The 24,957-nt window shown below is 37.1% G+C and overlaps 1 protein-coding gene across 9 annotated transcripts; it reads left to right on the top strand.

The window, feature by feature from the left end:
• The first annotated feature begins 173 nt into the window (after positions 1–173).
• Positions 174–17,224, top strand: LOC102685487 (troponin T, fast skeletal muscle isoforms-like). Of its 9 annotated transcripts, none has more exons than XM_069181519.1 (15): positions 174–280; positions 2,973–3,012; positions 3,681–3,694; positions 6,419–6,451; positions 8,282–8,299; positions 8,677–8,697; positions 9,327–9,345; positions 9,822–9,867; positions 10,029–10,145; positions 11,304–11,381; positions 11,768–11,881; positions 12,229–12,338; positions 12,672–12,762; positions 13,462–13,502; positions 16,908–17,224. In XM_069181519.1, the coding sequence occupies exons 2-15, from the start codon at positions 2,993–2,995 to the stop codon at positions 16,942–16,944; spliced, it is 759 nt and encodes a 252-aa protein (XP_069037620.1). In that variant the 5' UTR covers positions 174–280; positions 2,973–2,992; the 3' UTR covers positions 16,945–17,224. The 9 variants fall into 9 exon arrangements, with proteins under 9 accessions (XP_069037620.1, XP_069037619.1, XP_069037622.1 ...); XM_069181518.1 differs by lacking the exon at positions 13,462–13,502 and adding an exon at positions 14,615–14,655; XM_069181521.1 differs by lacking the exons at positions 8,677–8,697; positions 13,462–13,502 and adding an exon at positions 14,615–14,655.
• Positions 17,225–24,957: the final 7,733 nt, after the last annotated feature.

Genomic DNA, 24,957 nt, shown 5'->3' on the forward strand with positions numbered 1-24,957 from the left:
TTGCCTAGTTTGATTCAAATATAGCAACAGGAGTCTCGGGTGCTTTTCTCCAAACATGTTCCTTCCCTCTTTTGCATAATCTATTCCTTCCCTTATTCAGTGGCCCTGCAAAGACACTATCACCCTCCCATGCTCATAGGGTCTCAAGGAGTTACAGCCAATAAGGACCCTCAAGAGATCAAATATCACTATAACAGGAGGACTTAATCACCTTGGGAAGTTTGCAGACCTACAGCCAGTCTCCGCCAACAGGGAGCTCACTTCTTTCAGCTTGTTGGAGGTAAGAGAAAGAGCCTGTATAGTCTGGGGGTTCTGTGCAACACATTTAGTAGGCAGGAGATAATAAAATACACGTTTTCCCAATAACCTGTAATATGCACTTGTATCTGTGACCACTCGTTTCAAAATGGGGCTGGTTCACGATGCACCTACTTTCCAATTAACAGGCCCAGAGCAAACCAATTCTCTAAGTGGCTTGTTAGCATCCAAATGTGTCATCTGGAACACAAAGACAAGTTGGATTTGTGTAAATGAAAAGATTGCTTGTTCTGGTTCACCACAGGAACCTATTTAGATGCAAAGTTATGTTTTTGTTTTGTGAAACAAGCACATTGGAGAGGATCCTGTTTTAACATGTCTGCATGTTCAACGTTATGACAAGGAATTCTTTGGAATTTGCTCAATTTAACGACAATCCAAATCTGACCATTTAAATGTGTTTTGCCTGAAAATGGAGAAATATTGTTTTTGCATTAAATACATAAGAATTAGAAATGCTAGAAAGAGGAAATGACAATGTTGTTTTTTGCATGCGGTCAGTATATACAGTACATTTGGAACAATATATTCAGTCCGTATTGTAGGATATCATTTTATCTTGAGACAAGGTTTGGTGAGTACATGTTTTGTTTTATGGATGTGTGTGTAAGTTAAGGGGTAACTGAAAACAGTAAACAGATGGTATATGGTCACTGCTGGATCAAATTCTTCATGTCGTTTGTTGGACACATTTATTTCCAACCCTTGGGTATGATGTTACAAGGTCACAGAACACATTCTGTAGATCAGTTTATCTGTACTGGTTCCAAAACTCCTGTCAGTATATCAGTGGTGTATTTAAGCCTAGGATTTACAAATCACTTCCTTGAACTTGTCGCTATTTTTCAGACTTTGTATCTATGTTTGCAATGACAATGAAGGCTTAGCAGAGAGCACCTGATAATACAATTATAATGACTGTACAATAAGGGCTAATAACAATGGGGTGTATAGAATTCTCATGTGATTCAGCTACTAAATAACGTATTAATACCTTTCTTGCTATGTGTTTTGTAATAAATCCAAGGAATGCATGGGGTGAACATCTGTACAAGTATTCTTTTGGGTTATGCAGTACAATGTTCAAATGAGAAATGCCTATTAAAGTGTTCAAACAGCAGGTAAGAGTAACACTTAGTAAAATAAGTATCATTTTAAGACATTCAGATCCACAAAAACTGTATTTTTGTTTATTAGTAGTAAATAACAAATTGATATAATAATGCATGAAAGCATTATTTCTCATAGATTTCAAAATTCCAAAGCAATCAAAGGGTAACTTTAATCACTTAATCGGTATCTTGATTTCTTTGACATAAATGACTTATTGGTTCAATTGCACATTGATTTTTTTTCCATGCTACAATACCTTCTCCACTATCACTGGCTTTGATGAGCTCTTTTTGTGACAGTTGTGCCCTGTTGTTACACACATTTTGCTCACATCACGTTCTCAACAGAGATGTCTAGCCTCGTGTAGGGCAGATATTTGTTTTCAAACGTGCCGAGTGAAAGCATCGTCTCTGCTGGCTTTCACGTCTCTTCTTGCTGTGAGCAGCAGTTTCCCGATAAGGAAACGGAATGGGAATTATGAGAGCTATTCCAGCAGAAAGAACCCAAGCTGAGGGTGAGAAATATGATCCAAGGACTAATTCTGAAATACATCCACAGCTGTCTGTGGATTTGAATGCTTGTGAAGTCAGTCTCTTAGGTGCAGTCATTATATTAATTTATGAACTTTGGGTCTAAGGTAAAACTCGTATTTTGATTATTTCCCAATACAAATTATTTCAGGTCTCCTACAAATTTCCATACAAAAGGCTCATTTAACTTTTCCATACTTCATTTATATGAGCTTGGCAGGTGATATGAATTCATATGAATATTTTAACTCATATCATAAATCTGCTGGATGAGATTTAGCCAAAAAACATGTTCAGATCTGACAACACAGACCTTGATCTCTGGGTTCTTGGTGGGAGTTGCATCTCAAAGAATCATACACACATTTAAGATACTGTAAATGTAAGGAGCTGCCCCTTCTCAGGTGTCATCAAATAGGCATATAAGGGAGGGTGTTAAATTTCTATGCGAAATAATATAACTACAAGGCTGAAACCCAATGTTGGTCAAATTGACCTAGAACCATTTTACCAGCAAAAATGGTTTTACAATGCACATTAAAAGACTCTTGCCTTGAGTAGAAACAATGTCCTAATAGTTGCATTTTCATTAGTGCAATCTGTGTGGCATTTTCCAAACAGGAATCTACTTTACTTGGGTATTTTAGAGTATTGATGTTAACTTGTTGGCATGGGGATACCATATCTGTGCTTTGAAGTTTTGTTGAATAACATCGTTTTCCCCGAAACAATGAAAAAACACACAATGAATACCACTCTTTTAATCTTTCAAACCCAATTAAATTAAATGTTAATCTTAATTTCCGAGAATATGATTATATTGATCCTCCTTTTATTTTCTCCCCTGGGACTCACTCCGTGATGCTACAGTTATTAGCCTATCACGTTCCTCTTGAAAAAGGGAGGAGATAATTTTGGGGGTGACAGCATCCCTGTGGCTATAAATGAAGGACTGGCGAGTACAGCTCTGCTCTCTGTAGTTGAACTTTCTCTCTCTCTTGCTCTTATCAGGTGTAAGGTCCACTGTCAACATGTCTGACACAGAGGAAGTGTGAGTATGGTCTTATTCTTTTAAAGAAGGAAAAATTATATAAAACAACAAAAATGTGTCTTTCCAATAGTCCTACCAGGATGGGTCTCCACGTAAGATTCTATAACTTTGTAGTATCCTAATGTAAGAGAATACATTTGCAGTCTCGCGGCCCAGCGACATAGCAAACAAGACAGTTATGAATCAACTAAATAACTAGATTTGTGCAGTAGTAAATGCAAATATAAACTCTAAATCTTGCATGTTTAATATTTTAATGACAATATTAAATCTCATGTGGACAAAGCTTCCTAAATCAATCAGGTTCTGCCTTATTTTTAATTTACCTTGGAAGCCAATTGATAAAAATTATCATATTTGTTATTTATGCACTAGGGTTGTTTTTGAAAGCAGTGTTTTTATAATGGAATGATTATGCCTCAAAACTAATTACTGGGTGAAAAAACGTATTATACCAATCGATTTTATATTTTGGGTTATTTTCAAACTAGTTTGCAAGTCATGTGTGCAAACTTCAAACACTAAGCCTCCTTGAAAAACTGTTGAAATATGAATTGAAATATTAATATTGTATGCAACATTATTGATCTTATTTCACTTAGACGCTGTAATTTTAAAACTGAATAATTTTAGTATGACGCTTTACGACGTTTTTTTTTATTTTTCAGTGAACACGTGGAGGGTAAGTAACCATCACAAGGTCTTGAATAAAAATGAGATTTTTATACATTTAATTTAATCTTATATATCCGAAGTGAAATGTGATACTAACTATTCCCAAGTTATTTTTAAAGCCAAGGGTCATCTACAGTACTTTGTAATTGTGAACAGCCTTTGACGAACTGTAGGTTCGCTGTTTCCACCTAGTGGCACAATAAATGTAGTGCAACAATAACCTTTAGTTAATGTACTGTGTTCTATCAAATGCATATTTCCCAAAATAATTGGATCTAATTATTGTTTTATTCATCTGTTTCCTGAACAAATAAAGGTTTAAGGTGATGGACAAAAATCCTTTCGGGTTTGGCTTGACTTGAATGGGCTTGAAATCGTTTCATACATTGCTGCTGTTTCTGAAAGAAAAGCTTTTGAGCTCATTTCAGCTTTTTTTTTAAATGGTTCTGCAGCAAATCATCAGATATGCCCTTACTTTTGCCAATGTACAGTTGCAGGTACTGAAGTAACCAGACATAAATATATACTGTGCCTCATGTGGAACTATTAAAAAAAGTACATTTATCTGTTGTTATTTTTTATTGCTAAAAGTTTTTTTTAAGAAACCACATAAATACTTATGTATTAATACAAAATTAGAGATAGCAATTACTCTGAATATTATTGATAGCTTGAAGAAAGTTGTTCATTTTTGATGTACAGTATATTTTCCAGTATTGTTCTGTGTAAAGGAAGTGACGCCTATGTTTTTGAAACACCAAAAGAGCAAAAGTTACACAGAGCAGCGCATTTTAATTTGATAAAAATCAAAATGTTTTGTATTTTGTAGTTTACCTTGACTTTCAGAAACAAGGGGGCACAGTCTAAAAACGGAACCGTTTTGACAGCAGTGAAATTAGAATATATTTACATACATTCCCTGTCTGTCTTGTTCTCTTTCTGTCCTGCACCTCTACATTACGACTTCCCAAGGCTTTGCTGGTATACAGTCCTCACTGCACGCTAGCAATTCATTTCTGATTTAACGTTAAAGCTTGCAGGCGCCGTTTTCCTTTGTGGGTGTCTGTTAGTTTTATCGTTAAGGCCTTGTAGTCCCCAGGGTATGATTAAAAAAAATAGAAATTAAAGTATTTTTGTATTCTTCCAAGTGTGTTTTTTAACAGAATGTCAAGGCTTATATACAGTACGCTTAACATGCTTTTGTAAAAAGTTGTATGACATTATTTGGTACATTGTGTACAGAGGTGCCGTCTTTTTAATTTTCCTATTTTGCTGCTTTTTTGCGGAAAATGAAGAATATGAAGAGGAAGGTAAAAGAACACACACCCGTGATTTCTACTTTTCCTACTGACACTAATTTGTTGCCCTTTTTTTTCTTCACCCTTAATTTTCGACGTGTTTGACAAAGCCTGCTTGTTTGTGACGCATCGTGTTCTGTCGCTGTCACGTTGGCATGTCGGGGAAAAAACGTCTTTCGTCCGGTGCTGATGTATCATCATGTGCTGCAGCGGTGTGCCAAAGGTGTACAAAAGTAAATGGCCTTTCATGTGTAATGCTGCTTTTGGAGACACACTTGATACAAAATTACGCTGACGTAATTTAAAAGAGATTTAATTAAACTCTGAAGTAAAGGGAGTTTCTCTTTCCCAAAAGATATTGTCACACAAGAAATACGTCTTGCAAATCTGGATTTAGGTTATGTGCCTTACAGCATTATTCAAGGCTGCTTTATCCGGTACAATAAGAAAACAAATGCAATGCATTATACATATTTAAAACAAATATTTGTAATAATCGAAAGTTGTTTAAGTATTAGCTCCACAGTAATTTTGCAACATTTTGTTTTGTTTTACACCATCGCTGGCTCATTAAGCACTGTTAATAGCTATACAGTAAGTTAAATTGCCCGTTTACACGCTCTTTGTGTTATACTATGTTCAGGTAATCTCAGATCTTCCTTTGTAATTCTGCAGCATATTGACGTGTGCTGCAAAATTACTGAGTATCCAAGATGACCGAACAGCCCACACCACTTAAAATTCATCCGCGCTCCGCACACACCCCAGCTCTGCTCAGCTCAAGAGAGAAATAACGTTAGGAAAATAACAGCGCTAAAACAATTGTTGTGTTTTTGGATCATAGCTGCAGTGTTCTGTCTTCCACAGGAACCTTCCCCATGACATGTTTCTTCCCAAGTTTTCGTTCCTGTGTGTGTTTATTTGTGTATTTGTCGACGTGTGTTCTAAAATGTGTCGGATGAACAGTTGCTTGCTTTGAGATCACCTGACTCGCGACTTTTTGTGTCTGTCAAACACAAGCTAGTTAAGGGTGACCACTGACTGGATGACCTTCATGCCTTCATGAAGCAACAACCACAAACTTTACAATGTTTTCTTTTCTCTCCAAAGCACATTTTTGCATGTGATGCAAGATGCAACTTTTTGACTCAAGTATCCCCAGTGCATAAGAAACTGTAATTCAGTTTTTTTAAATATCTTCCCTCTGTCTCTACTGACCTTGTTTCTAGTTTCTTGTTCCTTGTGTCTAGTGGGTATTCACTCCCTTCTCCTTGTTGCCTGATGCATTTTCTTCCCCGGGTTGTACTTTTTGGTGAACGAGCTTTTTGATAGGTGATCGTGTTTTAAATCTAGTTCGCCCTCACACTAAAAAAAACAACCTTTCTTTAATTTTTGCTCCTGACTGCTTGCTGCATGTTCTATACCTGCTGAAGAAGCACACCACGAGGAGGTGCATGCTGATGAAGGTATGTGATCTGTATTCATTCATCCTTCCTGAGATCCACAATGAATCCATATTGTTAGAACCCATTAGCTGTACCATCCTGTCAGCTTAATGTCTCGACTCCATTCTTTGAATAATTTAAGTTCCATCGGAAGTACCTCCTCTTCATAACTGATTATGAAGAAAAAAATCAATAATATATATATGTATTACATACAGTATGAGTCAGTTTGCCAGAGCAGCATGCCATAATGCTTTCTGCTTACTTTGAAAGACTTGCTTAGTTTTAAAGCAAATTAATCTTGCTTTCAGCGCTTTTCCTTATGATTAAGTGGCTTGCCCCTATGGTCATATTCATTCTAATAGATTCTAAGCCACAAAAGCAACCTGTCACCCACAGTTCTAAGAAGCAGCTGCTGGCATCACTTTCTTTTACCACACGAAATGTTCATTTTCAACTCCAGAAAAAGGGAGATCTATCGATGTTCTTCTGCTATTTTTTTCTTGACTAAAGGATCATTAGAAATATGGGCAGAGATTTACATCAGTGGATTATTTGTGATCCCTGGTGATGTTTACCTTCTGATTATGTGCATGTTTTGCACTGATTTAATATAATCAGCTTGAGGGACAAAAAATGCATTCTTTAAACCACATAAACATTATTTAATTTGGCTTCCAAATGTTCCAAGATTCCTTACTGTATGTATATACTGTATATTAACACACACCTGAGCCTTTTTTAGTTTCAGTGAATTGAAATTTTTCATTCACTCTGCTTCTGACCCCATTTTAAAAACTTGAGTTACAGGGCAAAGATCAAACATTAGCATCTTCCATGGCTAATTCGGGCTTTTCCAATATAATTGTTCAGTTTCTTTTTGGAAAGCATATTTCTGTCTTTAAACTCCTTTTCAAAATGCGGGTCTGTACTGTGGCTCATAGCTGGCTGAGGGCATAATTCTATGGTCCCTGATTTTGTGCTGCAGGAGGTCTGTCAAAACCCTTAAGCCTGATTTCTTCCTGCACGTCTGGGAAACGTAACAGGGACAGGAAGCATTTCTGTCCCCTTCAGTCACTGTGGTGTCTCCATTGCTTTTCCCTTTTCAAAGACATATAACACAAACAGTTTAAATTAAAAAATAAAATTAGAAAGAAATTTGTGACTGAACTGGGACAACCAAATCTACCAAGTAGTGGGGAATGTTATTATTGAAAAGCATGACATTACAGTTCCAAGTTATTTGAGTAAACGATTAATTTTTCAAATGAACAGCTTTATTATTTCGTATAATTAATAATATTAATCAATTAATATGAATTGTATATATTTATAATTATATTAATTCTATATATTTTTGAGAATTAATCAACCACAGTGATCTACATTATGTTGTGTGTATAGTGACTATGTAATGTAATACACGTTCGTTAAAAATGTTTTACCACATATTCTTAGGAATTCAAAAAGAGTAAGGAACTTGCAACTGTAATACACTACTTTTTAAAAAGTTATCTACTAAAATTCACTTTTCAAAACAAATCCAGTAACTTTATATTTACAGTAGTAAATTCTAAACTAGATGGTTCGTTATTCAATCCTTTTTGGGATATTAAAAATTCAGTTTGATGATTTGTATATGCTTGACTGATAAAGATTTCTTACCAAAATGTATTTTGCTGAAACATCTCTCAGCCCCAGGTTTGCTGTCCTTTGCAGTTGTTTAGCTTGTGAACACGTGTGTTTTAAAAGCACATGTGTGTTTTAAAAACAATGTGCAAATGACTTCCTATTGCCAATTATGTTTTTTTTTGCTTTCTGCTTTGATTGCTTGCTGCATGCATTATCCAGAGACCTATGAAGAGGAAGGTATGTTGACCTATTTCTGAATCTTCTAGCAATAATAAAAGAGGACTTAACACAAAATAGAGATCCTTACAAACCCACTGGTTTATGTAGCTATTGGACCGGCTCGTTGCCGAATAGGTATTTTATGCTAGAAAGCCAACATGTTTTAGGATAATTGGGAGTTAAAAAAAGTTCGAATCAGTGGCCCAGTAAAACTGATGCTGAGAAAATAAAGACCGACAGCTTCAAATCAGAAGAAGGGTTTGGTCAGTTGTCATGCAGTGAAAAGGGTGAAGGAATATGAAATGCTGTCATTGCTTCACAGTGCTTTATCACTTTGCTTATTCCTTGCTTTGCTTCTTTTCTTTTCTGGCTTCGCATGACATGCGGCACACCAGCCGAAGACGAAGAACACGATGGTATTTTGCGGCACGATAATTGTTATCCTTTGCTGCTCTGTGCTTGCGTTTCTGACAAGTGGAAGTGGGTGGGAGGGTCAAGCCAAAAGCTTATGCTGTAAAATGCTGGTAGATCCATCCATACTCATCTGTATCTGTTCTGTAATACTTGTCTGAACAACGGAGCCATTTTTATTTTGTCCATGGCACAAATTACTCAATGAGACAGATGTGTTACTATATCTAATTATGACATAGTGTTTTCCTCCTGTTTTGTAGTATTTTAATTGATTACAATTTGGGTAAAAATTATATATAGAGAAATATATAAATAGAGTATATGACACCCTATGTGTGATTTGTATATTAGTATATCAAATATATATCTTGTTTTCAATTAATTTACCCAAACACATAAATTAACACTTTATCGTAATGAAAGGATACACTAGTTGTGTATTAGTTTTGTAAATGACTTGTCTTAAAGTTTGCCATTTTATTTTAAAACCATTCAGTTATCACAAAATAGCATTTACTCACTAAATGTAAGGTTTGGATGTGCAGTCTGAACATCCATGTCGTCAGTCTGTGGATTTATAACTTTGTGAAATGCTCTTGTCCCTTTTCTGTTGTTTTTTTTTATCTAACAGAAGAGAAACCAAAGTTCAAGTAAGTAAATATATGACTTAAAATCTAGGTTTCTGGAAAAATGTTTTCCTTTAAGAAAGTACAATTTGCATTATTGACATTAATAAATGAAACAGTAAAATAGACTACATGACTGATTGCATTAACCATAAGATACTTTATCACCACATATATAGATTCATATATAATGTATAGATAAGCTGCAGTATTTCCTATAATTTAGTTTGTGCAAAACCTTTTAGCATTTCAAGGTTGTAAAGAAAATATTAATTAAATTAATAAATTACCAAATATTAAAAAAAAAATTTTAATGTAGAAAGTAGCAGAATTACCAATTGCCAAGGCTGTTTTTACAACATTCATTACCATATGAGTAACATCTATAAAGCCTGATTCTCCTTAACTGTCAGCAATTGTGTTATATTTGTGTTATTATATTTATTATAATTGTGTTGTATTTGACCAAACTCAACTGAACTCTTATCAATACTTCTCAGACCTACTGCCCCTAAGATCCCTGAGGGGGAGAAGGTGGACTTTGATGTGAGTAAATTTAAATGTTTTCATTTTTTATGTGTGGCTTTTTCATCATCTGTAGAATACATTGCCCATGAATGCATTTAGCTGAATTTATGTTACCCAAATGTGTGCATGAGCCATGGAGATATGCAGTATCTAATCACATGTGTCTCACTCTCTCATAGGACATCCAGAAGAAGCGTCAGAACAAGGACCTTATGGAGCTGCAGGGTCTGATTGATGCTCACTTTGAGCACAGGAAGAAGGAAGAGGAGGAGCTTATTGCCTTGAAGGAGAGAATTGTGAGTGACTCAGATGTCCAGTGCCGTATAAATGTTTTTGTTATGACTCTGCCTAGTTTGTGTTCCATTTCGCCCACTTCCCTCATGTTTTAGTTTGATTTAGTTTGCCATTCTGGTTGTGGAAGACTCCTGCATCTTCAGGTTTTCCTTCCAGCTGAGCTCTTAATTATGGAGGCTGACTAATTTCTACTGATTCTGATTCTACTGAGTTTTCCTGGGTTTTGGGGAATAAAAACCTCTGTAGTGTATTTTCTGAGACCAAAAACTCTGTATAGAAAAGGTGAAAAGGGTATAATTATGTATGGAGCACCTTTAAAAAGTTGAATTGGAGTAACTGATTAAAAGCTCCTTTGGAAGGAAAAGCAGAAAGCACAGGGTCTCTCCAGGACTTGGACTTGCACCCCTGGTTTAGAAGACAGCGGTTGCCTTAGCCATGTGAACAGACAATCTGAATCAATCACTGTATTCAGACGTTCAGGTGAAATTTCAGTTCTGGCACAAGAAAGGGGGAAATAAGTCTGGCATTATACGAATAATAAGCTTCATGCAAAAGGGGCAAAATGGGGAAACAGTGTTCATATATCAAAACATTGTGCAGATTCATAGAATAAGTTTGCCGTAGTTATAAACAAGCTAGTCATACATATACTCATTAACAAGGATTCCAATATACAGTACAGTACATATAGCGAGTGCAAAAAACTGTAGGAAGAAACCTAGACAGAGAAACCTAGACAAAATGAACATTGAAATGAGAGCTTGGTGGCTAGACAAAAAGTCATTTAATAAAGATAAAATTACATACTTCAAAACTAAATTGAGTGATTACTCTTATGTACAGTACAAAGTTTAAACAGACTAATAAATGCATGTTCTCTGCTTATAGGTGCCTACAAGACACAGGTGGTCAGGAGACCGGGTCATTTCTCTTATTCACACATCTGTCAGTCAGACTACAAATGCAGTCCTTTAATCAGGCAGACACGGGCATATACATTTCTCTTCTAACTACCTTTGACAATACAAAATGCTTAAAAATGAACACGAACTTTTCTTTCATATGTTGAATGTATGTTTCAGTCTAGTAAATATCACTGTAATAATCAGAGGCCTCACAGTTCTACATCACATCACCCTGCTGTGTTTCTTTTCAAACAGGAGAAGCGCAGAACAGAGAGAGCCGAACAACAGAGAGAAAGAGCTGAGAAGGATAAAGAGCGCCAGGCGAGACGAGAGGTGAATGTCAAGCCTATAGGAATCACTTATGACATAGGAAACCGATATGGGCTGCTGCATTATCCCTATCATTACAAATTAACAGCAACTTGCACATCTATTGTATAATACAGTGCCTTGCACAAATCAGGCAGTGTCTTTTATAATGATACAATGATGATGTATTAATTCCAGTGATGTCTTCTTGTGTTGTATTCCTAATGCTCTATACACACGTATTCAAAGTGAATGCTGAAGTTGAAAGTTTGCAGCCAATCACGCACATACTGATGTCATCTTGCATAGAGCGCCATGTCCAAAAGCTGAGAATGAACTGACGAGGGGATCTTGACCTTCCTGCGGCCTGTTTGACCGAACTGTGCATGTGTGTGTGCTTTGTCCCACAGGAGGAGAGGCTCAGGAAAGAGGAGGAAGATCAGAAGAAGAGGGCTGAAGAGGATGCCAAGAAGAAGAAGGCCCTCACCAACATGGGCTCTCAGTACAGCAGCTACCTTGCTAAGGTAAGAGTTCCCGCACACTGCACAGAGACTGAGCATGCCATCAGTGGGCCTCAGTGTTACTGGAGACGAGTGTCAGGGTTGAACTAGATAACAACAATGCAGTACAGTATGTGCAGCTATTTTTTTCCCCATGACATTATAATCTTAAGTGACTTTAAAATCATTGGCCTTCATTGTTTCATTAGCAGTTTCACAAGGAAACAGGATATCTCTGACTAGAACCGTTCTATTACAGTTTGGCACACATGGGTTTCTTGTTTTACAAATGTTTCTGTGCCATGTGCATCGGCTGGCGGTTACATCGTTTGTGGTAGCGTCATTGACCTTTACTGTTCTTGGAAATTTAGGCTGATCAGAAGAGAGGCAAAAAGCAGACCGAGAGAGAAAAGAAGAAGAAGATCCTGGCAGACAGACGCAAGCCTCTGAACATTGACCATCTGAGTGAGGACAAGCTGAGGTACGAATCGCTAAATTGATCAAACAGATTTGCAAATATGGAAAATTCACAAAGGCATGGTTTACATTGTTTGTTTATCCCCATGTCAAATGTCCTGGATTTTAGTGATTAATATAAAACTTTAGCATTTCTGTTTATTTTCCTATTCATTTCTTTAGTGAAAGTGACTTCTACTTAAGAAAAGAAATCATAATAAAATCAAGCAACAGCTGCATAAGCAGAGAATGGCATGGAAAACAACAGGTTTTCCAGGCACACGTTCCTTGTAAAGAGCATTCTTGGAGCTGTATGAAACCAGACTGGCTCATTCCTATGGCTGTATTTCTGCTACAGAGAGAAAGCTAAGGAGCTGTGGGACTGGATGCACTCCCTGGAGTCTGAGAAATTTGACTTCACGGAGAAGCTGAAGAGACAGAAGTATGAGGTGAGTGTTTCTGATTTCCAGAGCTCTAACACTCCTGAAGGAAAAGGCAAATGTGACTGTATTTTCTTTTTTCATGACCTTTCTACACGTGGTTTACTGTATGAAGACAAACCTGAAGTTTGCTTTTCTTTCCCCAGCTTCTTTCAGCTTTTTAATGTAGCGCCTGGATGATTTCAGAAGTCTGTGCTTTTAAAGCAAATTAAAATGTGAAATTCCATAATGAAGATAGAAGATCCGTGGGTACCGAAGGCAGATAACCATTAGTAGCAACAAACTATGCCACCCCAGTCTTAGAGGCTCTGAGGTTTTAAAACCTCTACAATTATATTAGTAGCATCAGTGGTGCAACGGTTTTTACTTAGGTCTGTTATGTTCATTTCATGGAAAGGTTTTTTCTAAGACAGCCTGCTGAATTCCTGGAATCACCTTGCTGGAGATTGGTGGAGCTATAGGACAAGGAATATGTTCAGGGTAATTTTGCAGTGTAATACATTGGCAAGACCATGGTTAACTAAAAAGATGTAATTTCATACCTTTAAAAAAAGAGAGTTGACTGAAGAACAACTAATTACCTAATTAATTGCAACGCAACTCACAAATTAGGTGCTAATTTATGCCGAGAGCCAAAATAAAATAGAATGTTGTGGGGACACAAACCAGTGTTGTGGTGAAAACCAGTTTTGCTTTAATCTCCCTCAGGTGGTAACACTACGTAAGAGGGTGGAAGAGCTGAGTAAATTGTAAGTACAGAGTGCCTGTGACAAAGCTCCCAGGCTCAGCCAGCAACGCATGGTCTGCCTGCATGGGCCACTTCAAGGTGACCATGGAACTGGGGCATTAGGTCAGTGTTCACCAAGAGGTCTTTCAAGGATCATGCAACTGAAGCCTGGATAAGAAATTCACCCCGTTTGTCCCACAGACATCAACATCTAAAATGAAAGGGGTGAAAGACAATGCTCTTCCGATTGTATAAACACTTCCCATATAAAAAGTATTCCAATGTCTGAATTTTCTTTGTTCTTCAAAGTAGCAGACCAGGTTCCTGCATATTCAGACATGAGGTTTTAAACTTCAAGACCCCGGCTTATAGGATAACAGTGCAAATTCTGTACTACCACTTCCATTTCTCCTCTTCTCTCCTTCGATCCCATCCTTATAATAGACCTCTGAACCTCTTGCCCCATGTATATAAGGTTTAGGCACAGGTCCTCCTACGGTAAGTGTGCTCTTTGATTAGCCACGGGGTCAGACTAAAATTTTTTCCCCCCTTCCTCTAGCATTAAGGAGGCTCCACAGGAAGCTGTAAGTAACTGGATTCTCATGTTCCAGGTGTTTTATTTTAAGAGGTGGAAAACATCTGCCTAATAAACCCTCTGGACATTTAGAAATTTAGAAACTGGCTAAAAAGAGAGACCACTAATAGCTGTGATCTTCCTTTTTATTTTTTAGTAATAATACAAAGCTCACTGTAAGGAGTACTACAGCCAAAGACACTTTTTGGACATTTCTGAGTCTTTTTTTATATGGATTTCTTATACTTTTTAATATTCATAAGAAACAAGGCAGTTGGGTCTAAATCATCACTGACTCAAATTTTGCATGTAACTGGTGTATCTGGTTAATTTTAAGTTAGGTATCAATAATAATGAGAAACTAACAAGTTTCATCTCGAACATACATTGTGCTTAGGGCTGGGCACTTGTTTTCCACCTCAACTTGCAGGATGTACTCTGTGGAAAGTGGTCTTCAGAAAGGACATGGTTGCTGCTGTGATAAGGTAACGTTCCTTGGCCCAGCCCACACATGGAGCCAAGCTTTCTCCTGAATAAATGCAATCGTATGTTGTTTTCAGGTCATCTCACTCAGAAACCGAATTGATGAGCTGGAGAAACAGTAAGTAGAGCCTCCCCATTCCATTCAGTTTCATCTGACAGCATCATGGGACTCCGGTTCATTTCTAACAGATCTTCGTCATCCCAACGTACATGAAACAAACACACAGCTTTTTTCACAAAGCTGCTTTTGGTCTTTGATGAAACATGCCATTAACTCTGTTTGCCTTCAGCATAATAAGGAAGTCAATGCAAAATCCTTCAGTGCTGAATTAGCATCTGGATTATTAGAGATAAGAGTTTGAATAAGCATACTGCATATCACGACCAATGAAATATCTTTTAAGACTACAAAGACTAAATTACCAATGCAGATTTAGGAAGACTGTACAGAAGAATCGGAATTGTACTCTTTTGTACCTCACAGTACAACAGAGATCACATTACAATCATACACAATTTAGTAGCCCATGTTTTTTGTTATGATGTCTTGTGGTTTTGTGTTTGCTGCAGTGTTTTCACGGATACAGTCAAAGAAAATGCATACAGCAATGTATCTGGGAAATTGCCTGTAATATCACTGTCTATTATTTGTAAGGTCTCTATGTGTGAAACATCAAGAAAAATGTCTATGTATGCAAAGCTCTTAAAATCTTAAATGAGGAAATGTGGTATTCCAATTTCAATACTTGGACATCTAGAACAAAAATGTGTAATTAAAAAAACTGCTGGCTTTTATCAAGTTATAAATTGTTATCCACAATCCTGCATTATGAATTCCCCTATCTACTGGACATAAATGCATTTTCTTTGCCATCTCCGGTGCCTCTGTTAGTGTTAAGTGTTTGACTGCTTCTACAAGGGATTTCAAGAAGGTATGTGATCAGTAGCCAAGTTGCGTGTTGCGAATATTCTTTCTTCATAGAAGAAAAACATTGCATGAATCTCATCACAATAAACTGCTTAACATTAAGCAGTCTATTCAACAGGTCAGTTGCAGATCCATGCAACAATTTGTTTTGGTGTATTTAATAGCCCTTTCTGTAAAACAAAAAGTAAGTACTGCATGGTTTGAGATAAAGAAGCATGCTTACTTTTATGATTTTCTGTTCCTTTCATACCTCAGTGGTTGCAAGCATGTTGTATGAGACTTCACTATGTCTTTAAAGCAGTAAATCATTATCAAATCTGTACGTATTTCTTATGTGAAGCATTGATCATTTAATTCAACTTTATTTGTCATTATACTTACACAGGTGCATAGTATAGTGAAAAGTGTTTCTCATTAGTCACTCAGGTGCAGTATATAAATAGAACAGAAGATAAGACAATAGACAGTACCACAATAACAATAACAGTTTAATAACATGACATTTAATCAAAACTGTAATCAATACTGTACCTTACAAAAGTAATAGATCAATCAAGCCATAGGGAGAATGGAGTAAAGCAGCAAAAATACAGAAAAAAAAATGCATTCATTTTTCCATGTGAAAAGTATTCAATGAATTTGCATCGTTTTAACTAAATAAGAAAATGTTTGGATCACAAGCTAAGCAGATCTCATTTATATATGTCTTATGAATTGGTAATGGCCACATACAGTATATCATCGCTTAAAAGGTGTACTAACAAACAAAAAGTACACCTTGCATTGTGCTTCCATAATAAATTATACCTTTTGATTTTCTGTAGTTATACTAGAGGCTGTCTTGTATGTATTATTTACTTTTACAGGCATAGTCTATTATTTTCAGACCTTTCTAGACTCACACAGCTGTGCAAAGGTCTTTTTCACTGGTCTATTTTTCACCCACATCTTTATTTCTTTGTTTAGTTCCAAGGTATCCATTAATCTTTCTAGATCTATATTTTGTAGTACAAAAGGTAACCCTTTAGATTTATGGATGTGAAGAGAGGAGCAAATCACGTAATAACAATCTAAACTCTTTTTTAATTGTAGAAAACTAGTGGTGGCTTTGAGCAAATTGCTGATGTTCATGATATACATTTATCACTGCAGAATATTTTCTGTTTATAGTACAAGACCGGTGGAGCGGGTTATGTTTTTATCACATGAATGGCAGATGTTTAATTCAGAAGAAAAATAAAATGACAGCAAATCTTGTGAAGGTTTTAAAGGAATCAGACCTTACTCTATCCCTTATAAATGAGATCAAAAGCCAGAGATCAAAGGAAGTCTAGAGCTTAGTGTGCCACACCTCTGTTTCTCGGGCGCGAATCCTGTCTGTCAGCAGTGGGGACAGGAAAATTAAAGTGCTTTTCTCTCTCGCCTTCCTTGTCGTATTACAGCAGCAAGAAGGGTGCTGCTGTTCGTCGCAGGAAGTAAGCAGCCCAACCAGCAGCATTCAATCCCAGACTGCACCCACCCCACTGCTTGGAGCTTGGACTACTTCAGTAGAGGACACCTGCCTGCCGAAGCAATCCAGATTTCAACTAGAACAATGGCTTGGCAACAGCTCACACTCTTGTCTTACTCTCTGTTTGGTGTTGTGACAGGTCCAGCAGAACCATTATTTCTTCTCTTAGAATAGCTGCCATTGTACCTTCCCATCCTGGACTGGCATGGTTCTCATTTTTGTAAATAAAAGCGTAACTGTTCTACATTACTGTCTGTAGCCCTATGATTGTTTGCATCTCAATAAAAAAAAAACAGTCAATCGAAAGCTCTGTTGTTTTGCTAAGAAGGAAATTAATAAGTGGAGAAGATCAGATCCTGGTGGCAACCTGGAAGAAGCCCAAGATATTATTCGTTAAAAGAATGAAATGGTCAGGTGGGCATCACATTCTATGAAATACTGAAATTAGCTGGAAATAAAGCTACTATGCTATCATGTATACATGTAAACACCAGAAACAAACAAGCAGATGTTTTGATATACATTTTTAAAGATAAAATAACTTAGCTCTTTTCGTCTCAAAGGATCCGTGCTTGCGTGAGTTTGATCAGGGGGCTCCGGTTTCCTCCCACGGTCCAAAGACATACTGGTAGATTAGCTGGCTTCTGTGCACACCGGCCCTGTGCCCTGTGCCGTGTGTGTGTGCGTGTCTGTTTGTGCCCTGCGATGGATAGTAACTTGCCGAGACTGGATCCGGATCCTCCCGGAGTAGCGCTTTTTGTGCTGGAGATGGACCGTGTTTTAAAAATGCTGAAGAAGCAAAAGGAAAGAAATTATTCTAAAAAAAATAACGGTTTGTGAGCACAGCAAATGGTTTTAACTAACGTTTTTTTATTCATTAAATGGTTCGTTATTACGGAGCGCTTAAGGGGACAAGGTGTAATTTCTTTTTTTGAAACATTTCCTATGCATACACCAGTTCAGATTCTATTTCCATGTATTGCTTTTGATTTTTAAATCTTTAATCTGAAGGATTAAACTTCTATTTGGAACCTTGTCAAACGTCCATGGAAATATATCATGTCGTGACACCTACTATAAAGGAACTAAAGGGATACTCTGCCCAGACACCAGCTAGGGTATACAACATTTACATGAATTTAATCGTTCATGTAGTTTTAAATTGTCTTTAGAATAATTCCAGGTATTTTGTATAATAAATAAAAAACATTAACATTTTAACCCCCCAGAATTCACGTCATACACCCTAAACTCTCCTGCGAATTTGATACTTAAATTTTTCACCGTCACTCGAAAAGATAAACAAGTCATGTGCAGTCACAAAAAAAGGCTCGAAAAGCGCTTTACAAAGGAGTCTCGGTAGCATTAATGCTTGAAAAGCGAGCAAACGGGGGGAACAGCCTAGTCTCGGAACTGAAACGTGTAGCTGTATCTGAATCCACAGCTGTCATTCAGGAGCCGAGCCCGCCCCCAGAGTGACCTTCCTCAGCGGACACGCCCCGTCCACCTGGTCCACAGGTGCGCCCGGCAAGATGGCGGCGGGGCGAGTTTCTGCGGCTTTAGGTGCGTTTGCGTTTTATTTCTATTTTTCTTATTTTAAATGCAAAAAAATAAAATCTAAGTTCCAGGAAAGCAAGACAGACAAAATGCACTGTCGTTGCTACTTTTGTTAATTATATCTGTTTTCGGTTTAATTTGTGTTTTAGGACGCCGAAATTAATGTTTTGTCCGTTTGTTCGTGCTCTCTGAAGTTTTAAAGATCTGCATTAAGCGTTTTTATACTATCTTTCATTTAAGTATGTTTTTTTTAACATATTGTATCTCAATGTCCTTTAACGAAAAAAAGCTGTAGTTTACCTTCAAACATTTGCGTTATAAAGTCAATAGATGTTTAATTTCTCCCTTTCGGATTCAGGTTATCAGCGCTTTCCGCTCCGAAATTATAAAATATTGTCTAAATTAAATTGATTAATTCGTAAGTTTTTTATGTCTCCAGATGGCACTAGGAATTTAAGAATGGTCCCACAGTTATGAAAAGGGGTTTCTTCCTGGTTAAGTTATATTGCCTTCCGCTATTCTATTTATATTTGTGTAACACGATAAGACAACACGTCTTTCCCAGCATTTTAACACCAGAACACCAGGATTTATGCAAACTATATAACTTATTTTCGTTGTTCTTTTGTTGAAAGAAACAGGAAATTCTAAGGCGCTGGTTCTTTTATTCATCTATTGGGTAAAGATGGGGGAAAATAACAATTGTAACGATGGTGTTCAAAGCAGGGAGTTAAATCGTATATGATACACGCTGTAAGTGGTACGTGCTCTTACATTTATAGGTAGCATTGAATTTCTATGTGGCTGAATGTATATTCTAAATATTAGAGGTGGGACAGGAATGTGTCTGATTTCCTATTAAATTACCTATTGGTTTCTTATTGAATTTGTGCGTGTTTGGCTAGGCTAGGTTTGATTGATGGAGATAACGCCCAGAAAAATACCCGAGATATGCAAGTTTTTTGGCAGGAAAATCTGGAGCCACTTAAAAAGGGGGTGGCCTCTGCAGTTTCCAAGTCAAAATGCGATAGGGTGTCCCCTTTCAGTCGGTGACTGCAAGGATAAGACAGCCCACCCATCGCCTCGTTTCTCAGAAACTGTTCGCACAATCTCTCCGCCAAAAAACTCACCAACATTTTTCTGGACCACGGGGGTACGGGGGGTGGGACTGTCTCTGCATGAGAAAGGAAATAAAATCAAACTTCCATTCATTTATTGAGCGAAAATTGTATATGAAACATGGCATTCCAGTACAACAGATGCACAGGTTTGGAAGTGAAAATCAAGATGCACTTAAATTGCAAAGTGTTCAAGTACGTGATACATTATCACTCTATTTTTAATAGTGATACATTATCACTATTTTTTATACAAGTAAACAGTACGAAAAGATTTGCAAGCAACTACATGGAAAAACACAGAGCACGTTACTGTTTCTCCAACGCACCTCCACTTCCTGCAAAACAACAGAAATCATCAGTATTAGCTGCGGTTTCTGTTTCGAACACAGGACATCGAAATTTATTCCAGTTAGTCAAACTGTATTGACGGACACGTTCAGAAGATGAAACAGTTTTAAAAGATTTACAGCTGGAATAAAGCGCTTAGCCTGGTGTAACAGAAAATGTTCCTGATCAACAGGGTATTGAAGTACTCAGGCTTACATTTAAAGTGTGATTACCGAAGACACAACACTATTAGCATATTCTTCCGAAACAACGTAGTTAACACATGAATAATTAATAATTAATCCAAATCTTTCTAGGCTACGTGGGATTAATTGTTGTGGTGCAAAACGGTTTCTTAAGAATCTGTATTATGCGCATTCAAAAAAAACTGATCGCAGTTTTAGCCGAAAATGATTTCTATAAACTGCACGCCTACAGTGTTGTCGAGTCAAAACCATTTCTGCCGTGGAGAAATCTAGTATCGCCTAGTTTGACTCTTTTCTTTTTTTTTTTGACAATGTGGATCACATTTTCCAACAGTTTTTGGGGGTTCAGTATATATTGTACTTCAATATGATATACGTAACGAATAAAAGGTTTATACTTGAGCCAAGCATGGCCTGTCGGAAGACACCAAACTGGAAACGCAAGAACAGATGTATTTAGACGAATATTTATTTAAACGCAGAATACATTTCAATAAGATACATGTGAAGAAATGAATAAAAAATGTTTATACTTACGTCTATACTCCCATTATTTACTGCGAATCATGTCCTGCCCAAACACTAAACTGAAAACACAAAACAGCAGAATTTAGAATTTAAACACCATTTCAATTGAGAAATTTTAGATGCAAGAGTAATTTTACCATGATTATAAGAACATAATCACACAACATACTCTGGAAAATAACTTAAAAACTACAATTCTAGGCAGGCTATTTTCGGTTTGGTTAAATGCACACGCTTGATTTTTTTAAAGTTCATGAAGTGTTTGAAAAAGAAAGATTAAGATAAAGAAGTATACATTCTGCCAATACAGCAGTGCCTTTACTGCTACAATAGAGCTCTTCTTCGATGTAAAAGGAGCACACGTTAAGTTTCCAAAGCGTTGGAAAAGAAAACCCATGGAAAAAATGCTATTTTTCTCTCAACAAAAGTACGTTTTACCCCTTCCCCCTGCGAGGCTTAGACTACATAATTATATAATTTAATCTACATTAAAGGGAAAAATGTGGGCGTGGTCAGACTGACGGTGCAGGTTGTTTTTTTTTCTTTGCTCCACCTGAAAACATGTGGAAGAAATCGAGGACGTTTTCAGAATCCCCAATGAGTAACACGTTTCCTTTTTTCCCCACAAGGCCATATGAGTAATCGCAGTTAGTTAATTTACTCCTTATGAGTATTTGAGAGTCACAGGAATGGAATGTGAATGAAAGAATTTAGAAATAGTTCGAGTAGGTCGCTGCGTCAGCATACGTAGGCTGCAAGGGAGCAAGTAAAGGTTTATTCCATGCTGAAAAGAGTTGAAAAGAAACAACGTTTCGGCTGTGGAGCCTTCTTCAGTTGTGTCAGCCTTCTCAGGTCACACACCTAAAGAGGGCTCCACAGCCAAAACGTTGTGTTTCTTTCCTTCTCTATTCAGCATGGAATTTAGAAATATGTTGGCAAGCTGTGGGGTCTATAGTTCTTTGCAGTATCTTAATGCTGCACCAATAAATCAGATTTTCCATCTGTGAACACTTATCATTCAGTTTCCCACCTTTGTACTTATTATTCATGCAGGTGATGTGTTACAAGAGCATGAGAAAGTTCACATGAGAGGACAGTATTTGATCCATGTAGCCCTTTTGGTGACTGCCAATATGGGCACCAACAGGCATATGTTAAACTCCAGACACAACCCTCATAGCCTGCTGGGGAACATCACTATTTTTAAAATGAGTACAGAGGAGCAAAGCAATGTTTTTATAATGGGACTGCAGCACTGACTTTCTCTGTTGTGATACATCAACAGGCTGGGTATGCCGAAAGGTTTAGAAACAACATACTTCTAATAATGTTCAAGGAACATTTATTAAAGCGATGTCGTAGTGTCCCTAGAAGGCTTCTGTAGGAACCCAGCATTTTGGCTCAAGCCCAGATTGTGGTGTATGCACCTATGCACCGCACTATCAGAAATGTCCCCCCGGTGTTTCTCTGGCTTGCCGATCACCTTCCCTGCAATAGGAACTATTCTAGAAATCTTGTTAATACACTTCATGCTCCGGTTCCAAGTAAAACAGTTGGAATGGCAATCTCTTGTTCTGACACGAGGCGGCGCTGTCCCTCACCAATATCGGTGTCAACATTCCCTACGACTGCAAAACCTCATCTACTGTCAGTCCTACAACGGTATGCAATATTCTACTTTGTATCAGATAAGAGCAGTTCTTCACTGAACACTTAATTTGTCTGAGTTGCCCATACAAATTCACACAGAAACGCTGAGGTTATATATCACCCTGCAACTCACAACTGGTGTGAGCCTGGTCAGTACCTGGATGAGAGACCTCCTGGGAAAAACTAAGTTTGCTGCTGGAAGAGGCGTTAGTGGGGCCAGCAGGGGGCGCTCACCCTGCGGTCCATGTGGGCTAATGCCCCAGTATAGTGACGGGGACACTATACTGTAAACAGGCGCCGTCCTTCGGATGAGACGTAAAACCGAGGTCCTGACTCTCTGTGGTCATTAACAATCCCAGGGCGTTTCTCGAAAAGAGTAGGGGTGTAACCCCGGCGTCCTGGCAAAATTTCCCGTTGGCCCTTACCAATCATGGCCTCCTAATAATCCCCCTCTATGAATTGGCTTCATTACTCTGCTCTCCTCCCCACTGAAGGCTGATGTGTGGGGAGCGTTCTGGCGCACTATGGCTGCCGTCGCATCATCCAGGTGGGGCTGCACACTGGTGGTGGTGGAGGGGAGTCCCCATTACCTGTAAAGCGCTTTGAGTGGAGTGTCCAGAAAAGCACTATATAAGTGTAAGCAATTATTATTATTATTATTATTATTATTATTATTATTATTATATTGCAAAGATGTGAAACAGCTTCGGTTAGACCCTAGTCTGACCGACTTGAACTACCTTGCTACCCACTTGAACCGCTTCGGTTAGACTACCCTATTACTTAGTTGCATATATAGAAATGATATAAATTGATATGCATTACCATCGTTTTGATGAATGTATGTATGCAAAACTATATTATTTGATGAACCTTGTGCTCCCTTTCTTCCTCCGTGGTCGGCTTTTCTTTCGTATAGTGATGAATATCTCACTATATGAATATAGTGCTGTAATGAAGTTGCGAAAGCATGTAGTGCATTCTGTTCTAATTATAGATCTTTTAATGGCGCCGTTTAAAATAGCACCCTCTCACTGCTAACAGAGCATTCCGCGAAACAGATATTAAAGTTTATCGTTTTACAGTGTGTTTCCAATGGGTGTATACAGCGTTTTAGTGAAGGTTTTATATTCGATTCCTTGCCTTTTATGCCCTATAGACATTAAATCCTTCTTTTCACTTTACGGTGCGTTACAGTAATGGTAGTTGATCAAGTATTTTGCTGCGATTGTGCTGTTTCCCCCCTGGATAAGGGCGTCAGCTAAAATATTAATAATATAGTAAAGTATTTATATAAATGAACAGATTATTGAATTTGATGTATTTATTTTTGTGTCAATTCTATAAAACCTAAAGGTATTTCTAAAATATTAAAATGTATAGGCGCAAATAAACCTTGTAAGGGAAAACTTAATACATAAACATAATTGTTTAAATAAATGTATAATTTTATCCGTTTCAGTATTTTAGAATTAAATAAACGTTATTTATTGAATAAATGCAAACATATTCTACACCACAGGAAATCGGCACAGAACTGTATTTCAGTTAGTGCTTTTAATATGTGCAACTTGAAATGAGATCAACTTACAGAGAAGACCGGTTTAACCCTTGTGTCCGATCAAAATAGTTTTTGTTTCTCAGTTTGTTCACGAACGCTTCGAATGTCACAATTCTGTTGTATAATTAGTGTACAGGATTAAAATGATGTGGAATATTTAATTTTAATATTTAAATTATATTACAATGATTAGAATATGAACTGCATACGACTCTACACGAGTTCTCTTGATAACGTTCAGTAGTTTTTTTTCTCCAAAATAGTTCTGCCTTCAGATTTGAACAGTTGATTTTCGACAGAACTGTTGCCATCACCCCTCTCAAAATGTACCGATTTCGAGGGAATATTCTTGCCATTGATGACTGCTCTTTTCCAAAGAAGGTTACCTATTAAGCTATTTTTTTATCATAAATGGAGTTTATTCGTATTTAAGCTAAAATCGAAAGAATTTGAATATTTTGTGCTTTCTATATACCTGGTTTTTTAAAGTTATTTGCTCAAGATATTCAGACAGTATAAGTTTTTGCTACGTACAAACGAATCGTTGATAAATCCTACGGAGTTCAACGGACACATAGCTTAAAGATCACTTATTCTTGTAAACCGGATGTGAAGATTAAAAATTGTCTTCTCGCAAAAAATGAAAAATCTTGTTGTGCATGTTCACCAAAATAACAGGCGACCTATTAAAAGAATGGCGTGTAAAATCTTACTTATATAATCATATAAACACACAGTTAGCAGTACAGTGTCTTTAAAATAAAATTGATATTACTTCTGATGTTTTATGTACATGACAGAGTATCCCCAATCTAAACGTTTAGATATTATTTCAATTAGAATAATGTAAAAGCAATATATGTAAAAGCATTTGCAACAAATAACGAATATACTGTCGTTTGTTCCCTACTAACAATTACCTTCAATTCGTTCTTCATCTTTATACTGCCTAAATTATTATTATTAGCCTAAATTGTGATTTTGTCAACAAAGAATTCACAAGGTAAAAAAGATAAAACAGACCACGTCATT

Source organism: Lepisosteus oculatus, chromosome 21 (assembly GCF_040954835.1).
Source record: "Lepisosteus oculatus isolate fLepOcu1 chromosome 21, fLepOcu1.hap2, whole genome shotgun sequence".
Classification (NCBI taxonomy): Eukaryota; Metazoa; Chordata; class Actinopteri; order Semionotiformes; family Lepisosteidae; genus Lepisosteus; species Lepisosteus oculatus.